The sequence below is a fragment of the Poecilia latipinna genome, unplaced genomic scaffold (genome assembly GCF_001443285.1).
Source record: "Poecilia latipinna isolate Pla-1442-1.1 unplaced genomic scaffold, P_latipinna-1.0 Scaffold634, whole genome shotgun sequence".
In the NCBI taxonomy this organism is placed as follows: Eukaryota; Metazoa; Chordata; class Actinopteri; order Cyprinodontiformes; family Poeciliidae; genus Poecilia; species Poecilia latipinna.
Genome location: NW_015113250.1, coordinates 60,971 through 82,411, shown reverse-complemented (window position 1 = coordinate 82,411; position 21,441 = coordinate 60,971). Strand labels below are relative to the sequence as shown.

General features: G+C 40.3%; 1 protein-coding gene across 1 annotated transcript in view; it reads right to left on the bottom strand.

Moving 5' to 3' along the window:
* Positions 1 to 21,392, bottom strand: part of usp43a (ubiquitin specific peptidase 43a) — a 122,449-nt gene extending 101,057 nt beyond the window's left edge. The window contains exons 1-3 of the mRNA XM_015043450.1: positions 19,765 to 21,392; positions 19,038 to 19,660; positions 7,926 to 8,075 (exon numbers count right to left, since the gene is read on the bottom strand). Coding sequence (XP_014898936.1) covers positions 7,926 to 8,075; positions 19,038 to 19,646 — 759 coding nt within the window. The 5' untranslated portion in view covers positions 19,647 to 19,660; positions 19,765 to 21,392. The remainder of the gene's footprint in view (positions 1 to 7,925; positions 8,076 to 19,037; positions 19,661 to 19,764) is intronic.
* Positions 21,393 to 21,441: the final 49 nt, after the last annotated feature.

Sequence of the window (21,441 nt, the reverse complement as noted above, 5' to 3'; positions counted from 1 at the left end):
ATTCACCTTTCGTCTCTGTAGGAGAAATCTGTTCAAGGGAGCAGGTGAGGATGAAGAGGCCATAGATAAGATGTAGGGATATACAATCTTGAATGAAGAGTTTCATAATTTACTGTGCCTCACCCTTTTATGATGCAGAAGTAAGGAAATACGCACACAGATGTCTTAATTCCAACAGCTCACAAGATTTGTATGTGCTTAAAAAACCCACGTGTATCTTCCATACAGACAGTATTATGTAAAGCTACTTTTTCTTTTTTTTTATGACATTCAAACCTCTCAGAAAATTGTGGAAGAGTTCCTATAAAGCGCTGTCCTTCCAATGGCAGTGGTCTTAGTCATAATGGATTTATTTTTAAGTACAGCCATATTTAATACATTAGAATGAGGCTCAATATTCAAATGTATCTTCAGAAAATACCATTCAATCATGTTTTAAACATACTTTTTTATTAAAACTACGTCTGTTTTTAAAATGTTTAATAATGAGATGTAATACTCAGATCTTAAAAGGTTTCAATAAGCTGTAAGCAGAAAAATCCTCATAATTAATGGAAATAATGGCTTAAAAACATAGATCTGTGTGTAATTAGGCTGTGTAATGTCTTTCACTTGGTGAACTTAGTCACTAAAATACATAAACATTTCAAAAATATTCTAAGTTATTCAATATGGCTGTATAAGAAAGATGTGGGAAAAGCATTAAAATATATTTTTCTACTCATCAAATATGAGTATTCAAATCAAGAGCAGAGGAGTGCAGTTGTAGTAATATTTGTGATTAGTGTTATCAATGTTTTAAAACAAAGCCAGTGATTAAGACATTTTAACTATATGTTACTGCTTTCTTAGCTAGTTGTGCTGAAAACAGCTGTAGCTGTGTGTACTTCCAAGAAAATCCTTACCCTATCACAAATTTCCATACATGCCACCATTTCCAAATCCAAGATGCTCCATCCAATAAAGAGGAGCGACTTCACTGTAACATGTTCACCTGACAGTTTTCTTTTCAATACCTCACTGGTACTGAAAATATCAAAATCTGATTCTTCTCCCCACAGTAGCAACTTTTACACCAAAGAGGTCTGGCAGTGCAGCCAGGGAGCTCATAGTGTCGTGCCATGAAGACCCAAAAATGAAAAACTTCACAATCGACTTAGACTTGTGACGTGAAGACTTTAGACTTGACCCCAAAAGATTTGAGACTGCAAAAACTGATTTGTAAACAGCAGGTTCAGTGAACAATCAAGACATTTAAAAAGCTTCAATTTTATATTAAGCTTCACTCCTAGCATTAAGTATTTTAACTCCCTTTGCAGCATGACTTTTTTCTGGAAAATACTTTAAAACGCCCTCTCTGGAGCTCTCACGCTGCACTTCAATCAGAAAACCCTGAAAATGTCACTTCCTCAGGTTGCTGAGTGTGGGGTCCCAGCGGTGGCAGGGGTTACTCTGCTTTGATCTGACCTGTGTCAGAGGAGAGAAACAGAAAACACTGAGCACTGAAGGGGGAGAGTGACCAGATGGTAACCACAGACTTCACACAAACTACTACCACCGATGGAATTACAAATTCCTTTCCGCATCAGGTCCTTTCAGATCACAGCTGACAAAAAAAAAAAACACTTTCTAATAAAAAAACAGAATGCCATCTAAAAAAAATTACAAAGAATTAATGGTCCACATCTAATGCAAACGTGTCCTCCTGTTGCTCTCGCATGGGATTCATAATAGGATCCCGACGAAGCCCGGGTGAGTCAACAACCCACAGGCGAACTCAACGACTCAGGTCCCAGACGACCCCACAGGAGGTTAAACTGCTGAGACGCTCCACCAGACAGAAAGAGCTAAAACTGCCTTTTAGTCCAGAGCTCATGGAGAACCTCTTCTCGCCTCTGGTAAGAATCTTCAGTTGAAAAAAAAAAGAAATGAAGTAGTGACAAATCAAGCTGAATAAGTTGGGACAATTCCAGGACATACGATAATAACTCCAATCATCAAAGCTTCATCTTTCACAGTGTCATCTGACTCCAGCATTGCTGAATCCCTGCATCATATGCACCAGGAAATTACAATAATTTAAGACTAGGTAGTCTAAGACGGAGGCCGTTGATCAACACATCAGATCATGGACCTGTAATCCTCCAATTTTCGCCCCACCTTTCAACTGACTCATTGCATTCCCCAATGTTTTCTTTCAACTCCCAGAAGGGCGTGTGCTAAAAGGATACATCAACCTTTGGGTCCTGGAGTTTTCTCAACTCACTTCAACTTTTAAAAATCAAAAAGTACTTATTTGCTTATTTGGCACTGCTGTCTCATTAGCAAATAATCCATCCTCCTACTGCCAGTAGGGCAAGAAAGATGCAATTTATAATGTGCTTGCTCTGAAATGCACTTATAAAAATGCTTGTGGTGAACACCATGCACTCACTGAATTAGGCAGTTTTCTCACCAGGCAAATCAGAGCAGTTAAGAAATCGTCTTCTCGTTTTCAGAAGTGCAGAAGATGCCTGCGGTGGGTAATGTAACACACCGGTTATGAGACCTTTAATATTATCTAATCAGCCTCGTCTCCCAAGCAGCAGTAGTTCTGTTCAATCTAGCAGGTCAAAAAGAAAAATGTTCCTTAACTAGTAATCAAAGTTACTTTAATGACCAAGGCAGATGTTGCAAAAAGAATCATTTTTTCCCATGTATTCAAAGAAACTCTTGGTCCATAAGAGGTCACTGTGCCGAGCACCATGACTTCCCAATGAAACGGGTTTAGTGAGCACCGATTTAAGGGAGGATTAACATTACTGAACTGCCTTTCCCACGTGCTCACATTCATGTGTTACGTAATGCTACTCAATATAAGCTGATGGTCTGGTCACCATGAATGTAGAGTTAAAAAACTAGTTCATTTATTCGGGAAAGATAGGAAGCAGATAAACCGTTTCAATCTTATTGAGAGAGAATAACTATCCTAGGGCATTTCTCGGCTATAAATCCAGAATCTATGGACCCAGAGGGTAAAACTATCAGCCAGACTGAGAATTGTTTAAGTGGTCAGTATGATTACTTTTTCACAATTTGATTTCCAAACATTTATCTGGCAAATTTGATGGTTCACCTCCATCTTCACAGTGTACAACAATTACTTAGACAACTCATAACTCAGGTTTAGAAATTTGCAAGTCATCTGAAATTATAATTTGCTTGATGCACACCAACAATTTGGCCCTTTGAAAGAGATCTTCAGACACTGTTGGGAAAGAAATGAGAAGCCCCTTGCTGCGTCGGTTTGAGTTAAATAACTTGCTGCCAGCTGAAACATAATCATCTATGCAGTAATTACCCAATGGGAGGTCCTTACTCATTTGTTTTATTAAATCAAGGTGGTGAATTTTGTTTGGGGATGAAAGGCTGTATGTTTTTAGCAGAAATGGTAAAGGTAAAGAAGTTCCGTTCTTTGTCCAGTAGGAACTCCAAGCCGACTGCTTGCAACAAGCTGAGCACTGCCTGCAACACGTTTGCATCAGCAGCCGAGCAGACAGCAATGAAGAATCAGAACCTCGGTGATTTTCCTCATGACAGCCTGACGATGTTATGACATTTTCACCGGACTCATTTCCATTCCGATCATGAGTAATTGTATGGATGTTGAAATTTATTGGAAAACTGGCCAAACAAGCTCCTTCAGAAGCAAATACAAATTTGTGGGTGTTCGTTTCGTTTCATTTCATTTCATTTTGTTTCATTTCATTGCTTGTTTTAAACTGATTTTCAGGACATATGACAACAACGCATACCATGTTTTGCTGAACACCAAAAGTACTCTTACAGAGCTGGGCTACTCATGGTTGGTAAACATATTCCTCAATTATTGCGCGAGACAGACGGAACAGCTAACATATGTTAATGCACTGCCACAGGTGTGCACATTCCTCTGTGAACGCCAGTTTCATTTTATCCAAATGTTGACATAACGTAGGTACATCAAATTTCAGAGTAATTTCCAAGAAAACGCCTGGGATCAACTCGTGCGGGCATGTTAGTGAACATTAGTGTGCACTGTCACTGACTTGTGACAAGCCTGTGTTGTGTCCTGTGTGCTATTTAACTCATGCTGGCAGAGATTTTAGCCTCCTTGCCAGCTTGAACATGATAAGCGGTTTAGAGAATGGATGGGTGGATTTATTGATTTATTTGGATTTCCATTAGCTAGATTTAAAGAGACAGGCAGCCTTTGTGAGTCACTTTCCCTGTAATATGTGAGAAAATGGAGAAAGGGAAACAAATTGGGCATAATATTACAGGAACATACAAGACAAGTTACAGCCTCCAAAGTGATAATGGGGTTTAGATTTATCTGGCACGGTGTTCTCAAAGGACAGTGATTATAAAACTAGCATTTAATACAAATGCTTGTTTAGATGATGGACATGTGGCCTTGATATTCCTTAGTATGCCAGCAAATCAGCTTGTTATATAAGCTTATGCAAATGTATCTCTTGTCCTTGGAGTCCAGATGCCTTCTCTGTTAGTTTTTATTGCACTGGACATCAGCTGCAGAGTAAAATATTAAGGTAGAAATGAGAAACCAGCTAGTGGCCAGAAACTGACGCCTTTCTCCAGTCCATGAACAAAACTTACAGTTTATGTTAACAGGGTATGTCAAACAACAACAAGCTTTAGTATAGAAGTTATTGCATAATGAAGGTAAAACGTTAGCTACTGTACTTCCAGTATTAGTTAGGGTGTTAAATATGGATACGCATTGATCACGATTGCTAATACCTGCTTTTTGTATTATTTTTACTGCCCAATATTGATTTAACTTGATCTTCTCTTGAAGTTCTATAATAAAAATGACATTAGAACAAAAAATGATGCTACATGCGTGAGAGCAAAATGGTTGAAAGCATGGTTTTACTTATGATTCCAAACAAAAAATGTAATTGATACACCGTTCCCATTTTAAAAAGCCTGCATACGCTGATAAAACACAGCAAGTTTTCATGTGTGTTTCAGTGTTGATTCTTACTGTATTCTTAGTGCACCATCGGGGAATTTCACAACAGGAAGGATTCTGTCAGCTGTTGCATATTTTGGATAAACGTCTGCAGGAATACTTTCAATGCAACATCTAAATCTTGCAAGCTGCTCCTTGCTATTTTCTGATGAAACAGTAAAAAAATAAAAATAAAAATAAAACTTTTCAAGACTGCCAGGTCCTGCGGTATTCTGGAATCCATTTTTATTTCTGTTTAGTGTTTATTTTGGTACAGCACTGCAGTTCACATAAGATGGAATGGAAAGAAAATCTGACTTTAACCATTGGAAAAGAGTCACCAGTATTCGTTTTATGTGCCCATGTTGTTTAGAACAAAACATACTTGTAGATTACGAGACAAAATTATGCACAGACAAATCAATAATGAGAACAACAATAATTTGCTGACCTAATCTCAATTTCCCGAGCTGCGTTATTGTAGATTCAAGGCTGTAACACTTCCCTGCCTCCCTCTCCCACTGCCAAGTAATTTTACTTTATTGTTTGTTGTCCTTGTTCTCCAACATGCTCCTATTATTATCTGGCAAAAACCATTTCAGTCTTGTCTTTAAAAACATGTAACTGTGAGCAGTCATGGAAGTGGAGGCTAAAGCCTGAAAGATGTAACACTTGGAAGAAAAAAAAAAACAGCGCAAGAACAAAGGAGAAAAACGAAAATCTATTCATAAAAATGTTAGGCTGACGTTTGATGATTAAATATATGCTTAATTATGAAGTGTGGGATTCATTCTGTGTAACAATTATTTTTGTAAATGTCAGGAAGTATTATTTATTGGGGGGGGGGGGTAAGTTGAAAAACAGACTTGCTTTGAGGAGAGGGGAAATCTCAACAGCTGAACTTTTTTAAGACATTTTCAGGGACAACTTGTGCAATAGATTATCCACATCTCAAAACAAGTCCAAAGAGAATTAAACATGTTTTATTGTCATTTATCAGAGTCTTACTTAGAGATCTCTAAATAACAACTCTGGCGATTTTCAGGCTGTTTCATTGGTGGATAATTTATCCAGGGATTGGCTATACCCATTTTATCTTTAATTAAATGATAATAAACCACACCTCCATTCAGTTTTCTCTGAAGTTTTGATTCACAATGAAATCTAACCATTTTCACAAATTAAAACAAATTGTTCTTCACTGTGGCATCAAGAACAAAAAATAGCTTCTTTTGATTGAAGCATACAAGAAGAGCAGTTCTTAAGAAGAACAGTTTTAAGAAGGACATTCTTCTTAAAACTGCAATTCTGTTACTTATTGATTGCAATTGATTCCAATTGCAATCAATAAGTAACAGACACAGGTTCAACTGGCTGTACTTGCTTGGTGACTGGAATTGGAATCCATTTCCAGTCCGATCGGCTCTGATTCCGGTACAATCTGAACCACAAATATCAGATTTTTTTTCCCAGTGAACTCATCATAGTAAGGTCCACTGGACTGTGCTGAGAACAACACTCTTCTGTGTGGACGTTTTTACTGGATGAAGGAGACTGAATGTTCGCCATTTAAAAAAAAAAGGAAAAAGGTAGATATATTTACAAATTGTAACTACAAATGGTCAGGACTGTAAAACAACAAAACCATGAGTATAAGACTGTGCAGAAACTGACTGAAATGTAGTATAAATACAAATTCACTTTGACACATAAACAAGGGGAAAGAAAAAAAATCTATTTGTCAGTGCATTAAGATGGAGACACGGCCTATTCTGAATTGATTACTCCATTATTTTAATGTTAATCAACTAAAAGCACCCTCTGTCCTTCCATGTCCTCTTTTTGGAGGAGCTGATTGATGGGTGGCTCAGCAGTGACTCTTAAACACCAACTGTACTCATTTATTTATTTAAAAATCACAGTGCACTGGGAAGATATTTAACACAGTGGAGGTTTGTCACAGTGGGAGTTGATCACAGAAGGTTGCCACATCCAGTAAATCTGATTGTGATGCAAACAATAATCACAAAATCAATCCAATTAAGAGGTCAATTAGGAGATCCAGGTCATGACAAGAGGATGCTTCATCAAATTCCTCTGGGAATTACTTTTAGTATATTTAGTCCTGAGAAAACCATGAAATCAGCGGAGATAAAGATGAATCTGTAAAGAACATCCTGTACCAACTCTGATTAAATTAATATCAAATTTACATCATCTCAGTCATGTCATATCATGTCTGCCCTTCACTTCCACCCTCAGCACAGCATATCCAGTCCTGGCTACATTCCAACTGCACAGATCCAAGGTGAGCGCCCACACCCAGAGACAGAGCAGACGCTTCCCCCTTTCCCAGCTGTTTCTTTTACATCTCAACAATAAAACAAACTGCTGAACACAAAGATTCGGATCAGACCAGGCAGCCTCATCTGAACAGCGGGCTAAAGAGTCCTAATCTCTGATTGTCATACACAATCTGACAATAATAGTTTTTATTATTATTATTATTATTATTATTATTTCTCTGACCAAAATAAAAACAAACATTTTTTCCTTGTCCAATTACAACCTCAAAGGGTTTGAATACTTTTACAAGTCGAGCTGCAGAGCAGAAGATATCTGTTCATGTTGTCTCATAAAACATCTGTGCAGCGTGGAAAACGTGAGACTCAACATATCAGCTAGATCCTTCAAAATTTGAGGTTTTTACAGTTTCCAGCAAACATTTCAAAGAAAACCTGGCGAGCTAGAAAACATGAGGGACAGCTGAGATTTCTTTAATTAGTTTAGTGATAAATTTTTAAAGAAAATATATTGTAAAAAGAGAAAGTAAGTCTTTGTGTGAATCGTATTGCAGCAGGTTTTTTTATCCTCTTAAACACACTCAACATTTAAAATCAGGCAGGGAAACGGAGCAGTGTGAACTCACCTTACTGCTGGCTTTGGTCTTGCTGCTGTTGTTGTTATCAGGAGTTGGATTGGCATCTTCATGAACTCTGTCCAGCAGCCAGAGGAGAAACTCAAGGGCATCATGCTGAGAGTTCCCCCGAAACTGAGAGGCGTATTTTGACACTATGCTCTGAAAAAGTGGAAAACGTCAAAATTAACACCTACTTGTTAAAATAACACACACATTTTACCTGACAAAAGTATCTGAAATAGTCCCAGAGCGAAGCGATGTCTGTTCTGAGTACACAACAGAACCTAGATTTTCTTAACCAGTTTGTACAGTAGGGCTGTGCTCTAAAACCACCAATGCTTTCTTGAAGCAGTATTTTCCGGGTTAAAATCTATATCATTGTTATATTAATTATATTGAGATATATTACAGACATTATTTTGCATTCATCATTGTTTATCTAAGATTGACTTCTAGCAGGAAAAAAAAAACAACAGACTCTCTAGAAAAACTCTTCAGCTCCTGCTGAGCTATCTCGATGCATTTACAGGCCAGGAAGGCAAATATAGTTCTGGGTCTCCCCTGTTGTCTCCCCCCTGAGGAACAAGCCTGGGAAACTTCAGGTATCCAGGTTTGTGTATATCAGAGGCATCCTTGACGCATGTAAGAATCACCTCAATTAGCTCCTTTCTAAGCAAATAGTAGCAAGGACCCACTGGATGAGGAAGCTTCCAGCTAACCTACAGAGATTTGGTTCCCAACTTCTGCATGTTTTAGATGTTTTCCTGCATTAACTGTAGTTCAATAAAAGTCTATTAATCACCCATCACTGTGTGTTGAAGCAGGGTATCTGCAGGTTTCAGCAAGTCAAATTAGAGACTTATGATTTTACAAATAACATGTGATGGTTGAGTGATTCTGTTGTATTACAACCAAGCGTAGCAAAAACTGACATTTTCTGGGGTCAGTTTGTGGCTCTTGGCAGCCGGTTTGTCTTTCTCAACAGTTTTAACCCCCATAGTGCTAAACTATGGGGGTTAACGTTTCTTAGCATAGAACGACCCTAGCCTTGTATGTGTTGGCAACAGCAGTAAGCCAGTGGTGAAAACAAGGCAACCGGTGATAAATCTGCTTTTCTAGGATTTGTCAGTCCCTCTCACTTAATTTTCTGCCGGACTTGCATGATGATTCAACAATCGCTAACTGTTCTCCAGCCAAGTGGCCAGTGGCATTCATGCATGTGAAATTTTGTGCTCGTGCACAACATGAACACGCTAGCTTGTGATGGGACACAAGAAAGCTGAAAAATGTTGTCGCCATCGCCTCCAGTGTGTTGGGTTTCACCCCAAGTGACCATGACTTCGGCCCTTCGCTTCTGTTCGTCACACTCCATATGTGATAGACGCAAAAAGCTAGTCAGCTAGCAGAGATGTTAGCAGCTGGTCAGTGGGAGCCTCTAGTAACAAAATGCAATGAAGATGTCTGAACGCAACTCAAACCTTTGCCTGACAAAAGTTCCGCAAGAAAAAAATGACGTATATATGAGATTAAATAGGATAAGCTGCTGAAGAAGAAGGGATAAGTTCTGGACTGATCTGCCTAAAGTCTTGAACTTTCCCCATGAGTGATTGTTATGACAATCAAACGAAAGGTAAGTCCAAGTATCTTCAGGTAGAAATCAATTACACATAATCACTCCACTTATTTAGCTTTGTTGGATAAACAGGCTGCACAGTCACTGACAATGACACCCGACTCTAATGGAACCATTAACTCGACAGTCGATGGCTACTACTCCATCTCTTCTTCACCATCTCTGTGTGAGACTGACATGATCCAAACTCTGCTGTGCACCTCATTAAAAATCATCACATCATACCTGCAGTATCCCAGGATCTAAATATAAACACTGAGGGGAGCCCCCTCCCGGCTTCACATTCCTGCTCCATCCTACCTGACAGAGAAGGCCTGTTAATGAGCTTCATCACCATGAGGGAGTGCTGACAGGGGACGAAGGGACGTGGGACAGACGGGAGAGAGGGATGCTGGAAAAATTACAAGGAGCGATTCTCTGTCAAACGGGCAACACAGCTGTGGAAAGCTTAGAAAGCAGGTTTATAAAGCTATCAACAAGGAAAAAGACCTGAAACTGCTACGGATAAGAGCGGATAAGACACTACGAGGACAGCGCTGAGTCTGGGCAAAGGTGAGATAAAGAGGTCAGGACTTTGCTGAGGAGTGGAAGTGACTTTTGGACCGACTTCACTGTCACACACTTCTTTCCCAACTTTATCACTAACTGATGTGTGTGTGTGCGTGTGTAGGCCACGGCAGAGTGTGTAATTTTTGCTCATCACTTTGATATCTGTTTGCAAGAGAGTCAGCAAATGTATCAGACAACCTCAAGGACACAAAGTTTTCCTTTTAAATAAGGAATGAAACGACGTGATAACGGGGCCTCGCTAAAGTATTTTGTCACATTACTGATGGAACCATAAACTGTAATGCGTTTTATTGGGAGTTTTGAGACAGAACAGCATATTACTTAGTAGTTGTTCATTGGAAGGTAAAACGTTTTGTGCCTTTGTATTAAGTCTCCTTATACTCTGATACCACTTAATAGGATCCTGTGAAATTAATAGCCTTCAAAGGTCAATTAAGTAGTACCTCAATAGAAGTGTTTTCCTGGGGAACATTAGCAAACCAACAGCAGATGGGTCTGGGAGAAAGTCGCTAATCTTCAATCATCTGAAAATGGAATGAGCAGGCGCAACGTAAACCTATGAAAACATGGCCATCCACCTAAACTGAAGAGTTGAGTCAGCCTAAACTGACTGAAAAGCACTGAGTGGTTTGTCTGAGGAGAAGCGTAGTGTTTCAGAACGGCCTAGTCAAAGTTTTTAAACAAAAAATTTGACACTGTGACTAAACTTTACTTACTGATATTCACAGGTTATCTCCACCCCAACTAGCTGAACCTTAGCTATTTTTCAGTAAAGACAAGGCAGAAAACAGTTTCTATGTGCAAAGCTGATAAGACATGCAAAACTTACAACTTTACAAAGCCTACACTTGTCAAAGCTTTACTCATGAAAAACTGCTGAAAACTATCCATTCTTTCAAATCCACTTCACAATAATGTGTTCAACTGTGTTGTTCCATCACATTCAGCCCTAATAAAATGCTGATTTACATAGCAGGCAATAATAAAGGCAACACTGACAGCTACTTTTTTGCTACAGAGAAGAGAAATGGAGAATTCATGGAAGATCCCTGCTTCCGATCTCACAGCAAGAGGGACAGGGCAGTTAGACTCAGCTTTGTTGTTTGGTTCCAGCAGAAAAAAGGTTGACTGGCACATCTGCAGCTCCGCTTCCTCCTCAGCTGGATTTCTGTCATGAGACTGTACCTTTCAAAAATGCCATGCACCAAACTGACAGAGCAGGTGCCGTCATGATGGTTGGGGACATAATAATGGTCTCTCAGAAAGAGGCAGAGATAATTTTCTTTTTCTGTGTTTTATGCATTTAAAAACATCTGCTTAAGATGATGATTCTTTTTCTATGCAGAGTAATTAAAAAAAAGAAAATTCTGTCAGAGACAGTTAAGCAAAAGTCTAAATGAAAGTGTCACCTTGTGAAAAATGCATCAACACAGAAGTAAACGACATGGCAATAAGAAAAAAAGAAGGGAAAAGGACAGCAGCTGAGACTCAGACCAGAGAGTGAAAAGGACAGCAGGAGGGTTGAAATGTCAACTTCCTCTGCACTGAGGTTAGCAGGCATCTGAAATGTTTGTTGGGTAAACACTTCTGAAGTAGTCAAGGAGAGGATAAAGGTGGGTGGAAGTCTGAGGCTTGAGCGAGCTCAGAGACAAATCTGAGAACTGCTGATCAGCCGACTCCAGGAACTAAAGTCTGAGACCAAAACATGACAGATCTGTTGGAAGCAACACGTGTGTCTTTTAGTCAACATGTTCATTTAAACTTTTAACTTTTACACATTTTGCTTGTCAACAGTTTGTCACTAGATCATTGTAGTTTCAGGAAGGGAACAATACTCATTTTGAGGAATGAGAATCCGTTGCAGTATTAATCCCAAAGGGAACCAGCCACTCCCTTGGGGAGGAGTAGGTTGTTTTTTTGGGGGGTTTTTTTATTGATCTACACAGCAAAGCTATGTTAGAGCACAAAAGGTAAACAGCTGGGTTCAGTTATTAGAAACTTAATAAACTGGACCCAGTCTGGAATAGAGGTCAGTGCTCACAACACTCTACAATAATTTAATATCAAAAACATTATTTAACAGACAGCAGAGTAGCCTTGCTTTTCATTGTACAACAAAAGAAACAGAAAACAGAGCAAGGAGAGGAAGAAATGTTTGAATAAAGAAAATACACTTCTTTGACTAAACTACAGAATTATCCATCTGCCAAAATCTGACTCCTGTGTGAAAACCTTTTTTTTTTTTTTTCTCCCTGCCTACTTTGTTTAGCCTTGGATACTGTTGCCAGTGGGAGAGTCCTGGTTGACGTAATTAGTCAAGTTTTTGCCAACAAATTTAGACGGTGGGAAAAGGTTATTTTGAGAGAAATGTTACTCCTCAGAACTAAGAATGTTCTTATCAAAGCAAACATATGGGCTGAAGGCTGCATGCCAATATGCTTTTATTTCTGCAGACCACTGGATTCATGCTACACACATGAAGGCAACATTTTACACATGAGCAAATCAGTAACCCGATCAGTTTGTTGACAGAAAACAAAAGACCTAATTAATGGAGCAGTTTATTTGTTATCTACTTCTTATCTGAAAAGTGTAATAAAGCTAAAGGATGCAGGACAGTGAGTTATCCTACAAATAGAACCAACAACAAAGAAGATAAAAGAATGAGCTTAAGATAAGAGATGATAAAAAGCAGAAATGTGCCTGGGTAGCCTCCACTGTTGGGGACATGACCTTTCTGTGGTCAGCAGAGGCAGAGCTGCACTCTGCCAACATCCCCTGCATCCACAACCTGATGTCTGCTTTGGAGTTCCACCTTTCAACCTCTACTTCACCTCTCACCATTAATCCCCCTCCCCACCCGCGCTCTCCCCACGTCCATCCTCCTACTGGGTAAACATTGACGGATCAGAGACCTGGCAGGGCAGGAATTTACTATAAACATTCATCAAGAAAATGAGCCGCCTCTCTCCCTCCCCGAAAGAACTGCCTGCCAAACAGGCCTGAATGGATTCCTTAGTGGCAGACTGAGTGATACTGACAAATTATGAGGCAGGATAACCTTTGGAGATTCACAGGTGTGCCTGGAAGCAGAACGGACTGAATCTCTCATTACCGGCTGCTTTGTTTCATTCTTCTGCTGCCTGGTGCAGCCCGGTCACCTCTGCTGCTACAACAAACCAGCAGTTATGATCACTCACAACTGCTACTTCTGCCCGTCCTTTTCCCTGTACCCTGAGTCTTTTCACTGAGCACCACCAAGGTCCTCTTAGTCTTATCTTTAGAGATGAACCAAGAAACCTGTCTGGTGGCTGGAATCGGCCAACCTTGCACTTGTCTAATCCTGATTAATAATCAGCTGGTTGGAAACTAAGATTATAACCCTTTTCCCAATCAGTGAACAACTATAAAGCACTACCAGTGCAATTTGGTGTAAAGGTTTGCACTACAGGACCAAGACCCAGCCTTTCAGGCCAGCAGAAAGGCAACCTAATCTATGGCAGCAGGTTGGCTTTTCCTTCTGGCTATAAACCACGCAAGAAGATCTTAGATTCAAATCCCAACCAACATGGACTTTGTTTATTCTCCTTGTGCATGCATGGCTTCTCTCCATGTACTCCAGCTTCTTCCCATGATCCAAAACCATGACTATTAGGTTAACCTAAATAACCTTTTGAATGCATTGGTTGTTTGTCCTGTGATGGACCAAAGCGTATCCCATCTCTAATCCGATGGGTACCAGTCCACTCGTAACTTACAACCGATTGCCTCTCAGCACTACAACACCCGACTTTTCCCCCACATCATTTCATCCCACTTTAATTCTTCTTCCGCAGCCATTGTCCCAAGGAGCTTTGGATTCACCTCAGGAACAGCGGGGAACATCTCACGCATTCCTCATGGCAAATTGTTGGAGTACATGTTAAAAATCAAGCACGGTCCACAGTCGAACCACTTTGAAAATCCTCCAAAGAATTCTGTCTAACTCGGAGGTTCCAGAGGACGGGATTCTGCAGCTGATGGGTCCAAAAGAAGAGGGGATGAAATGTGTCAGAAATGATCGCCTCTGAATGTTTTACAGACCGACGGAAGGCTCTCTGGGCTCTGCTGAGACACAGAAATTGATTCTTTGAGGTTTCACAGCCGAGGCTGTAAATTCACTACTGGGTAGGCAACTGACAGCGCAGGGAGCTGCAGCTTTCCCACGTTCCAAAACATGGATGAGCATACTGTTTTATCACTTCAGTGACTGAGCCTGAAGTAGGCTCTTACTCTGCGATAATGTTCCAGCAGGGCAGAATATTTCAGGATTGATTTATTCTCTTACATAAATTAGAACAAGAAGAACAACCTGACCGATCTCATGTTGGAGAGCTCAGCGAAGCAGCGCAGACACACTCCTCCTCATGTTTCTATATTATCTGTTCTCACAGCAGGGATGTGGGACTGAGACAGGGACATCTCAACGTCATGCTGCTGTCCACCAGCATATGGCGGCTCTTTTATCTTAAATACAAGAGGTCTAATTTCCGCGCAATAGGCAAGAAGTTCTGTCCTGTTCCCCAACGCCACAGAAACATGTGCAACAAAGACTGAAATTTACATGCAGAACCGTTAAGCTTCATAATACGAACAATGCTGAAGTCTTAAAATGAACTCGGCCTCCCATCTGCTGTGCTGAAAAAGTGCAACAATCAAAGCGAAATTAGAGGCAGCAGGGTCGAGCATTTCTGTGCAGCTCAGCACGGAGAGTCCAGGTGGTGTATATCCTAACTGCTTTATGGGTCTACAATGTATACACTGTCAGCACTTAGAGTGAGAACGGGCACGGACCTCAAAAAAAGAACAAGAACTAATGTGGTGAAGCACTTCATCACTGTCATCCGAGCCAGGACACAAGGCAAGTGGCTTCATCTTTTTCTGACTGGACGTCTCTGGTGCTAAGAGCAAAATCCTACTATGAAACAAAAATGATTTCACTTCAAAGTTTTTAGATGAAGTTGTTGCATTTTAAGCCAATAAAAGAAGCAAAATATTACAAAGCAGATATTTTCCATTCAAGTAAAACATCTGAAAACAACAACAAATAATCTCCTCTGCCCGGTAAAATGTAATCGAAAGGGAGCCCAATTCAATCACAACACTAGGGAACAATACGCAATTATTTCCCTGAATAATCTAAATGTTTATATTCCAGAGTACAGAAAATGAAATCCCTATGTTTATTGTTCAGTTCAGGATTAATGCAGATTCAACAATCATGGTTGGATTTGAGGCTGCAAACTAATAAGCAATCAATCAGCCAAAGATCAAAATCAGACTTTTCCTTTAATAAGCTCAAGATGTCAGAGATAGAAAAACTGTTCTCTTTTCCCCATTTAAAAAATGAATCCCAACTACAAACTCCACTTTTAACCATGCTGATCGTTGACAGTCCGAACCCACCGTGGATTCAAAAGTACTTCATTTTTGGACCAGATTCAAAATCCCGCTTTGATGCATTCATCAGAATAGTATGACAATCTTTTTAATTTCTGTTGAATTTGAAACGTACCCTTGTATCAGGGAACCTGCAGTGCATTTGTTTCTTTCATGTTTAAAGTAGAATTTAATTGTTGACTTTACACAGAGTCTGCACAGTACGTGTTAGAATTAATCAACAATGGAATCAGCAGCTCAGACCAGAAAGATGGGCGAGGTCATGCTTAATAATAAAGTCGGATCAAACACATGAATGCCTTACACTGACGATGAAAACCAACGAGTCATTTAGCCAATCAGATCAATCCCTGATAAGAAGAATGGCAGTGGCTGACAAAGTTAAAAATATAAGATTTTCCTTTAAATGCATCAAAAATTTAGAAAGAAAAATCAATATCCATTATGAATATTATTCAAACACCAGCAATTGTGCTATATTTAACAAAGAAATTGATGATTAATGCTCCAATCTCAATGTCAAATAATAAAAAAAAAGACAAAAAATATGATTTTTATTACAAATCCAGGGGTTCCTACCAGACCTCAAGCGTGTCTGTTTGGTTACGAGCAATGTCACCCTTACTATGCTCGTCTCGTTCTGTCCCACCTTCTGGCTGAACACCATTATTGCCTTCCCAGCAGGGGGCCTCCCTCCTTTTCCAGACTGAATACACTTGCCACAGTAAACATCCCTCTACAGTTCCACTGAGAAACAGGAAAATTCACACCATTCACTGTGCTGCAGCAACGGGACATTTAAAGAAGAGAAGGTGAATAAAGGACTTCCCCTTCAAAATTGGGAGGCAATGGATAATGTGTGGGGTAATGTGGGAAATAACACAGGTTTTGCTCACGTTATCTAAATTTGTGGGATTTATGGGATTTGCGGAAGTAAAAGTCACTCAATGTGTGTGGTTCTATTTACTGTTTAAGTGACAGCAAAAAGGAAATTTGCAGTGTCGTACCCAAAATGTTTCATGGCAAGATTTGAATTAGTAAGTAAAAAGCTTGCCCAAAAGGATTTTTAAAATTTGCATGAAACAGGTGTTTGATGCAGATGACTTACTTGTAAAAATAAATAAATAAATAAATTGAAAGCCATGAAAACCTGTTCTTCCACTTCACAACTTGTGCTGGTCAGATAAAAAGTCTGAGATTCGAACATAAACAAATGCATTAGATATGAATACTTTTGCAAGCCTGTAGTCAATACAAAAATCTAAACAAAAATGAAATCTTAAAGCGATTTCATTTTTACTAAGACAACATTGAGCTAAATGTTGAATCATTTATCTGTATTCACCTCCCTCATACTTTAACCTCTGTGCAGTTCCTACTCATTAAGCCAACTGGTTCACCAAGTCACCATCTCTTTTTGCACACCTGTGGCTGACGAAGCCATTTGTCATGTAAAGGCCTTAATGTAGAGTTGTCACCCATCTACAACAGATAGTTTATCTTAGATTGGGATTCTTGTCTGCTGTCATCACTTAGGAAAGTCTAGGAATGCAGTCAAACCATTCAGAGGACTGGAACGGGTAGGCAAAACAAAGATACTCCAGGCAGAGTAGAATCCGTAAACAGATGGAATGTGCACGCAAAACTACTACTAAATGAACAGGTATAAAAGATTTAAAGCCAGGTTCAAAAGCAGAGAGGCACTGAGTCATCTAAACCACAATCAGTAATCTACACACCTTACATTTCTCTGATAACTGTGTAACTTACAAACCTCGTCAATGATCAAAATCTCCTAGACAAATAGCTACATACGTACCTGTCAGGCTGGTAAGGCACTGAGCTACAAACAGGGCTGTATGAACAGGTTTCACCTGTTTTTTCTCTCTCTCTCTCTTTCTGAATGGAACTAGATTCACATGTGAAGAAGCTGTGTGAACAATCCAAGCTGGGATTTCACAGACTCTTCTCTCTATGGATCCTAATGTCATGGCTCCTTTCAATACGTACATTTCATTTTAGTGGAGCTGCTGAGTTCAGTCCAGACAGGACAACTCCTTGAAGTCTCATTCGGTAAATAATGACACTTTTAAGTAAAAGTGTCATTAAAAGTGTCATTATTTACCAAATGGCACTTCATGACAACAGTCATAGACATTCATAAAGACTCGTTCATGTTCATGACAGGTGTCATGTTTATGACAGTGTCATCACCCCATTAATTAAAGTGTTAACACATTTGTTCTTGCTTTGTTCTTGAGGTTAAGAAAAAAGTATACTTAGGAACAGCTTGGAAGTTAGGACTTAGAATAAAATTATTTTTTTTATATTCAATAGAAATAAACTTACTTCGGATAGTTGGTCAACATGATCAGTACTTTTATTTGTTTTGATTAGTATGTTGTAAAATATTTATTTACGACAAAATCAGCTCAACAAAAACAAGCTTCTGCAAGCCAGATACATTGCATCAGGCATTTAGCTCCTTTATTTATTTTTCACTTTATATTTTTGCACTTTTAAAGAAATTACTCTTTCAGGAAAGTTTACTTGTGTTCTTTCTGGAGGCAGGCAAATGCTTTAAAACCAAACATGAGGAGTCTGCATAGATTTCAGAACATTTTGGCAACAATAAAACACTAAGTAGCCTTTTGTGAACATGACCAGGGGAATCTAACGTGCTATGAAACAGGTTGCGTTAAAATCCCATGTGGACTGGATATGCAAAGGTATTTAAAGGATGAAAAAACGACAGTGGCCCACTTGGCATATTCCCACTCCTCCTTTCTTCCTGTTTTAGAAAATACAACCATGTTATTTCCACATGTTTCCTTTTGTCCGCTTAGTGTCCACTGAACTTCAAATGTAGACGTAAGTTACAAATGACTGAGATGAAACAGTAAACGATGTCAAGGAAAAAGTGGGTTACAACTGTTTTAGGAAAATCTCTAACCTAACCAGAGTAACGTGGGAGTGTCTCAGACAGGACATTTTTGAAACATGTAAGACAATCTTTTCATGTGCTGCAAAAATGTGTCTATTTAGTAATGGGTATTGTAGTGATATCTGACATTTGCATATTTTACAAAAATAAATACGAATTTAATACGCAACAAATTACATTGCTGTGCCTGTTGTGTTGTCATTAACCGAACTAAGAATAAACGACAATGAGAAGTTTGTTGTGTTTTTTTTTTAGTAAAATCTTCAGACTAAAGAGAAAATAGGTAGTGGAAACCCTATGTCATTAACATGTTGTTCTGTGCTAAGTATACATTTGTAAGTGGGGGTAAATACACCCCAGAATAACGTCTTATCTTTTCGTTGTAACAGTTTGTAGTGTTGCTTACCAAGCAGTGTCTCATTTTAGCTAGCTCCACCTCCATCTAATTATAAACTTGTTGGGGGAAAACAAAACTCAAAACAAATTTCTGGGCTCTTCCACAGACAAAATACTTGTTAGCAGCTCCGGTCCTCACCTTGAACTCTCCAGACATCTGCGGGGTGTAGTCCAGCGTCCACAGCGCTCGAACCAGCGACGCCAGTTGCTCGGTTACTTCACCCTCGGAGCTCCGCGCCTCATCCGCCCTCACCTCACCGTTCGTCCTCCCGCTGCTAATATCCGACTTGTACTGCCCCAGCCCGAGGTATTCGGCCAGCAGGTCCGTGTTGCTGAGGCACTGGACCACGGCATTCATGAAGCAGGTGTTGCCGTGGTTCTTCAGTCCCAACACGCCGGGAGTCTTGTCGCCGTAGCACCACGACAGCCTCTCCTTCACCGAGCCGTGGTAGGAGGACACCGCGGAGCTCCTCTTCGTGGCTTCCCCCCTGGAGGTCTGCGAGAAATCGTCCCTGAAGCCGCCCGAGGCGCTCCGCACGAAGCCGCCGTCGTCCTCCTCCGCGTCCGGCGGCTCTGCGTCGCCCAAGTGCGCTAAAGTGCCCAAAGTTTTCAGGATCCTTCCCATGAAATTCCCAAAAGAACGCAGCGATTTCCTCCTGACGAACTTTCCACTTTTATGTTTCTGCTCCTTCGACGTTTTGGATTTCATCGGCTGTTTTCTTGTGTTGCTCTCCTTGCGGCTGTCCATGGCTCATGCAGTGGCTGAACGGGACCGAGAGAAAATGAAAGAAGATTGAGGAGTGCACCTGTCTGCCAGGCTGTCCACCCCTCCTCCTCAGCTTTACTTCCCCCTCCACTCCACACACCTTACGGCTCAGCAGCCACCGGCTCGGTGCCAATAAGGCACATGATCACTGACACGATCCCTCAGACATCTCATCACACTTCGATGGGTCACGATCTCCGCACCGAGCAGAGCGGCTTGTCTTCCCGCACAGCGCAGCTCCAGTGAGCTGCACTTCCTCATCGATGGCTCTCCGTGATTAATTGAGCGTCTGGCGGTCTTTGACTCGCCTTACCCCGCTGTTATCCCTCTCTCCTACTCTGCTCATGGACCCATAGGGAGCTATTTGAAGGTTTCATTCGTATGCCCACTCTTAGGACAAAGAACTTAATCACACACTTTGGCCAGAACTAAAACACGAATGAGTTGCTCCAACGAACTGCTGAGTTTACCTTCAACTTTAAACGTTTGTAAAACACTGGGAATAAGGAAGTTGACTAGAATAGGTGTCAAAGCTCTGTAGCTGTAAGCTGCCCCCTGTAGGATTAATTACATCATAACCTGCCTTGATTTTCCAAAAAGTAGCGGAGAAACGGCCTTTCTTGGTTGAATCTATCTTTCGGTGTCGGAGGAACAACATCAAAACTACTTCTGAATTAGTCCAAATACACTGCCTGGCCTAAAAAAAAAGCCTCCTTAATGTAACTGAGTCCTCCGGCAGATAAGTTATTTATCCCCAGCTGATGCAATCTTAAACAACCTTGTGGAAAGATGCATTCTGTGGTTGTGTAGAAGATGGTAATCTGTTTAAGAAGGGTCAAATTATTGTTATGAAGCACGAAAACATCTGAGAAGACTGCACAAATTATAACACAGAGTTAACTGTCTGACATATTATTAAAAAGTCAAAGAAGAAGTGGGGAACCATCGTCTTTGAGTAAGAAATGTGTTTGGAAAAAAACCCTGAATGACCGTGATTAATTCAACTCTTGGTGATGTCAAAGAGAGAAAGAAAGACCATCTCCACACACGCAATGTGAAGGGAACTCAAGAGATTAGGGCTCAACGGCTGTGTAGCCATAAGAACCCAGCTAGCATTGAATGTTCGGAGAACGTCCGCCGAACGTTGTCTTGAACGTCCGCCGAACGTCCTCCGACTACGTTTTCCAGACGTCAAAATGAAACAGGCTAATTGGAGAAAATAGTTTCAATTTGCATGAGAGTATAAAGAATGAACTCTAGAGTGATGTAAGAAGGTCATGTGATCTGATGAGTCCAGATTTACCTTCTTCCACAGTGGTGGCTGCGTCAGTGTAAGAAGAGAGGCAGATGATGTGATGCACCAATCATACCGAGTGCCTGTGGGGCAGCGCTATAATCTGGGGTTACTGCAGGTAGTCAAGTCCAGGTTCGGCAACATTATGAGAGCACTGACTACCTGAATATACTGAATGACCAAGTAAGTCCATCAGTGGATTTGTTTCTTCGCTGATGACGATATACCAACCAATGCCAAGCTTCATCAGGCTGAAATTATGAACAACCATGAGACATTTTGGATTAATGATAACAGAGTTTAGACCTTAACCTACAACTAAATCTTGTGACACTGCAGAAGTGCTTTGAAACACTACCACAGCAAATGTGTGCTATAATCATAGTTAAAGGCGGTCCAATAAAGCATAAGAGTGTGAGACCTTTTTTGGGTCAGGTAGTCTATAGGTGATAAATGACGCTAAGTCTATGTATGTATGTATGC